General features: G+C 32.9%; 1 protein-coding gene across 18 annotated transcripts in view; it reads right to left on the bottom strand.

Moving 5' to 3' along the window:
- The window catches only part of FUBP1 (far upstream element binding protein 1), a 37,063-nt gene that overhangs the window by 11,250 nt on the left and 20,268 nt on the right, over positions 1-5,545 (bottom strand). For 5 of the 18 annotated variants that reach the window (XM_054833005.1, XM_054833011.1, XM_054832999.1 and 2 more), the window contains one exon: positions 3,086-3,133. The exons of 2 other annotated variants lie outside the window; for them this stretch is intronic. In XM_054833005.1, coding sequence (XP_054688980.1) covers positions 3,086-3,133 — 48 coding nt within the window. Of the gene's footprint in view, positions 1-517; positions 5,263-5,545 lie in introns of those variants that run through there. 11 more of the 18 variants (XM_054833001.1, XM_054833008.1, XM_054833012.1 and 8 more) reach the window with 8 other exon arrangements.

Genomic DNA, 5,545 nt, shown 5'->3' with positions numbered 1-5,545 from the left:
CATTTTCTTAAGGCTACTGTTCTGTTTTTCTCTAAGACCTCTTAATAGTAACACTAATGTCATTATGCTAACACCATCTGAATTGTTCAGCTTAAGCTTCTGTAGGAGTAATTTTACAAACAATAGTCACATTTAAAATTAAAGATCATGTGTACAAGCCTTAACATAAAGACAAGGTAAGCTGCAGCAAATTAGATTAACGCAGTCATTTCAAAAAGTTTTCCTGTGGTTCAATCTGCTGACTGCTCTTTGTACAGTTACACATTGGAAGTCACTCTTTTGCCTCAATAAAAGTTACAAATTCAGAAACATCTTGAAAAAAAGGGTAATAAGCTGCATGATGTTTTGAATGAATATTTATTCTAACAGCCATATAAATACATTTTACTTCATTTCATGCGGGTGATGTTCATTAACAGAAGTACTAGTTGCTACACTATCTTTCCTGTGAAGCTGTAATTTCTAACGAAGGCAGGGATAGGAGCATAAAAAAAAAAAGACAAAAACATTGCTATTATTATCCATCAGTTTACATTTATTGAGAAAAACCATACAAAAAACATTATACAGTTAACGTGTACCCATATTACATACAATGTCAATGCAAGCTCAAAACCACATTTTTGTAAAGCATTCAATTTACCTCAAGTCCAAGCTGCATCTCCCTAAGACACTGTTCCCATCACAGTTGCCTTTTAAAGCCAATCTTCTTTTTACACACGGGTAGTTTCTGCAGAGAACACTTTTCTCAGGACGAAAAGGCATTTCACATGCACGCAAGAGAAATATTTGTGCATACATAAGAGTTTTATAAGCTATTACTAGGAAGAGGGAATCCTGTCAACTGTATGCTTTCTGAAAAGCCCAATCCTCCCTTCCTCCCCCCACTTCCAGAAAAAGAACAAAATAAAAAGCTTTTAGCATGCAATGGAAAACTTAAAATTACTTTGGAAGAGAACAGGGGAGAAACAGTTTCTATCACCCAATAAAATATCACTAAGTAAAAAGATGAAATATTTCAAGACAGGCTGTGCAAGTGAACAATGATACTGTCTGCCTGGACAACTTGAAGAGATGACTTATGATCATGCTAGACTGCAGATTATCCACCTGACATTTTATTTCATGTCATATTAAAGTATAGGCTGCAGAAAGTGATATGAAAATGCTTTTCCTACTTTGACCATTATGCTTCCTTTTTAAACTTTTCGTACTCTTCACATTCTACTTAATTTGTGGGACTCTAAGGGGGTGGGAAAAAAAAAAGCAGGCAACATTTAAAGACACCTTTTGGACAAGTTAATTACATTTCTAAGGAAGTCTGGTTATCTTTTTGGATCAGGATAACTTCAACAATCTATTTCCTGTTCTCCTAAGAACTATGCGTTTGGAGACAGAGTTGAAAGATAAACACTATGCTTAGCACAAAATACCATGCCCATACGCCCAGCAGTGAGAAAGCTGGAAAGCTGGAAGTCAGTACACCTCAAATGCTACACACAAGAACATCTCATCTTCCACACACTAGCAACATTCCAATAAACTGGCTTATTCTTCTCTATCTCCTCCCACTGGCTAAATTTACAGTTGAAAAACTGTTAAGATATTTTAGCAACAACAGTTGAAGAAAAAAAGGAAGTGAACAAATGACTCACCTCAACACTAAATTCACAGTATCAAGCTCAAAATGGTACACACCTAACCTTTTCTCATGTCAAAAATGAAGTTATATATTAAACTACAGATGAAATATTAAGTGGCTTGAGAAACTGAAGCACAACTATTAATTTAGTTCAAAAATTCAATATGTCTAAACTTGGCTGTTTAGAAGAATATAAAATAAAATAGATGGTTTATATTATTAAATCACAGTTTAAAGAACTTAACAGATTATGGAACATTTATGGTCAAACAAATAATACTTTAAAGAATGAAAAGTGATCAAAACAAAAATTATACCCTACACCATTATGTATGGGATACATTTCAAATCTGTTATGTTTTTGCCAATTTTACCTTCTACATGGAGCCCTTCTATGGTCCATGCTCATCGGCTCACCAATGGCATACACTCAAAGGATTCCTCTTTACTGGTAGTAACTATCTCAGGACCTGATTCTATGAGCTATGATTTGGTGCTTGCAGCATCTTCAGCACTGTGTGTGAAAATGAAGGCAGTATTTTTGAATATTTTTCTTTGATGTACAGATAAGCAGGACTTTTGAAAGATGAGCAGCACATTTTAGAAACAGATTAATCAACAAAAAACCAAAACCAAATAGATGCTGCTTTACTTTAAGCTAAAAACAAAACAAAACCAAAACCAAAACAACCAACAAAACCCAGCAACAAAAACCTGTACCAGACCATCTGTAAGACATACAAACATTTTAAACTATCAAAATATACAGCAATTCAGTTAAGTATCAAGAAACAGGATACACTGACTGCTATATAAAATATTAATTGCTGTACTGTTAACATTTAATTGGTGCACATGCTTTTTCAGTTAAAACATACTAACCTCAAACTCCATAATCTGTTTTCCTACCATGTCAAGTATGAATAAGCAAACTAAGTTATCTAAAAAATTCCACTAACACACTATAACTGTAAGACAAGTTATCAAGTTCAGTGATAACAACAAGAAGTCATATTCTTTATATTTAGGTCTTACGAGTTTACTGTGAGAATAGTGCCCTATTACAAAAAAACATTTGTGAAGGCTGTTGACGTTTCTAACCAAAGTAATTCCTACATATTTTAAAGGTTTGATTCTTTAATTGCAACAATTAGCTATCTGAGGAAAAATAACAAAAATTACTTATTCTGATCAAGTTTAATTACTGCAATCTACTAATCTTTTCTAAAAAAAAAAATAATATATATATAAAATACATATTTACCTAGAAATATAAACAGTTGTTTGAAAACTTAAGACTTTCCACTGAAATGGAACCGTGAATAACAATGCATTTGGGGAAGCAGCAGATTGCTTTTCAATACACAACCACAAAGATCTCACAGGGACAACATTAATGTACTGAAATATATTGATTTATATACTTCCTTAGGTTGTGCTTACCTGTTGCTTTTTTGCAGCAGAACCTAAGGTGGAAGGTCTGGGAAGGCACTGTGAAGTATAAATAATTGCACTGTTTGCAATTAATAAAGATTTTATACCTTAAATGAATCAAAAATCAACAGCCTCCATTTTGTGAATGATAAAGAATCCAGTGAATTTAATTTTGCTCAGTTTAGTACATAATAAATGCACCATTCTATAATGTTATCTACAAAATACCATGCAAAATGTCTGAACTATTAAACTTCATACCCTAAAGATAGCAAATACTGTCCTAGCCTTTCTTAAGCTACCAGAATAATTCCTAATTTTAAAAGGGATAAAAATAATTCCTTCTATTTCTACAGCACAATACATACATTGCTAATTACCTGAATAAACTACTTCAATTTTCAAGCCTTAACTTTTACTTCTCTGTGCAGCCACCCTAAAAAGATGTATTCTCAAAGCAACAATACGGTGCTCCAAAAGAAAAAGCAAGTAACAGTTATAGAATTATTTAAAACATACCTACATGACTACATATCTGCAAACTATCTGAAGACAAAGACAACTTCTGTCTAACAAGTGGTTCCAAAGACTTCAATGTTACGATATGCATACTTTAAAACACTGAATGAAACAGCTGTCTCAGGAGTACTCATGAAAAAAACTATTACTCAATTAAACAGAAACATGATTTTCTTTAGCTATTGCTAAACGTTTCAGGAATACTTACCCACAAAGCTCATATTATGTGTATGTGTATATATATACGCAAACCTATGTTTCTGAATTAAGAAGCAATTATGATTTCCTAAGATATGAGCACTGTATTCCAACATAATAGTCACACAAGTATGGCATTTTCATTATGTGGAACATTGACAAAAAGATACTGTTGCAGTTCATCAATTTGTCATTCTGATGTACTTACAGTGCAATGCTCCTTGAAGGAACAATCAAGGATGATACACAGCACAGTCCTCCTCACCCCTATAGAGCTAGTTCTATACTGGCTGGATCAAACCTGCACTTCAACAGACAATGGCAAGACAGACTGTATTGCATGTAGTCTAATATATGCAAAGAGCCAATAAATATGCAAAGAGCAAACATAGGATTTCAAGAGAATCAGCTTTTTAGTATGAGCATTAGAGCAATAAGAAGTTTCAAGTATATATAAAAAAATAATCAATTGATTCAAATACTTGACTATTTACAAAAACAGAAGTTATCTGCTCTGCAGGAAGTTCTCAACCACTCCCCACCACTCAAACAAAACAGCGTTTTAAGGACAGATGCAATTTTTGTAACTACTATGCATACCACATTGACTTTTCTACACTGAATTTTGAAGTGGACTACTTTAAACTGAAGGCTTAAGCACATTACACTTAAAATATAAATTTATAACTAGTCTGAAAAATCCATAAAATAGTTATGCAGGAACAGTTTTGAAGTATTCAATTAAGAACAAAAGTTATCTGTTATAGCAGCTGCACAGGACTGAAACAGTGGTCATGTATAAAAGGAAATTTCACTGTTAATGCAATGGAAGTATGCCAAAAGATCACCTTCTTAAACACATGCAGTTTTAATCAAATAGAAAGAAAATTAAGGTATCAAGATTACTGGTGCTAGGCAGCAAAATACAATGAATGAAAGATCCTCCATCTACAACTATTCTGCAAGAGGGGAAAAACATGCTAACGACAAGTTTTTAAACTCAACACGGTTTCATGGGGGGGGAAAAATATCTTATTTGTGTACAGGTACCTTGATTCAACGTTGCAAATCAATCCTATAATTCTTTATATAACCACATATCCAACTTACCGACACAGGAGGTTTCATATTATTTATTGTAAAGCACAAAACAGGCATTTTAAAAGTGATAAAGAATACATTGAAAAAGTACATTTATATCACAAAGCATTGACCACATAATTGCAAATACATTTGCTGGAATGTGTACATCTACACTAATACTAAAAACAAACCATTTTTCATTTCTACACAGAAATATTACCTCCTATCAGTAGTGATAGATATTTTGTACATTTTCAAAAACACTATTTTTTTAACCAAACAAAATTAAGATCTTCATCAAGGCGTCTGCATCCATACATTTAACAAAGGTTTTTTCCCCCACACAATGAAGCAAATACTGTATTGTCCACTTCTTATTATTGGCCCTGTGCAGAAGAGATACATAAGAGATACACAAAAAGTTAAAGAAAATCCTTTAAATCGAGCTAACTCAGGAGTGAAGCCTTTAAGAAAGAAAAATTGGTTAATGTAAATGGTGGTGGCTTCTTGCATGGTTTTCAAAACCCTGGGAGGAGAAAGTTTTTCTTTTAAAAAAAAAAAACGTAATCACCAAACATATGGATAGATACAGAACTCAAGTTATCAGGTAAACAAAGTCATCTATTAATTATTCTGATAGTTATTTTGCTAGAAAAAAAGATGCATACT

This window comes from Grus americana, chromosome 8, assembly GCF_028858705.1.
Source record: "Grus americana isolate bGruAme1 chromosome 8, bGruAme1.mat, whole genome shotgun sequence".
Lineage (NCBI taxonomy): Eukaryota > Metazoa > Chordata > Aves > Gruiformes > Gruidae > Grus > Grus americana.
Note: the sequence above shows the minus strand (reverse complement) of the source record. Positions and strands in the feature narration are given on the sequence as shown.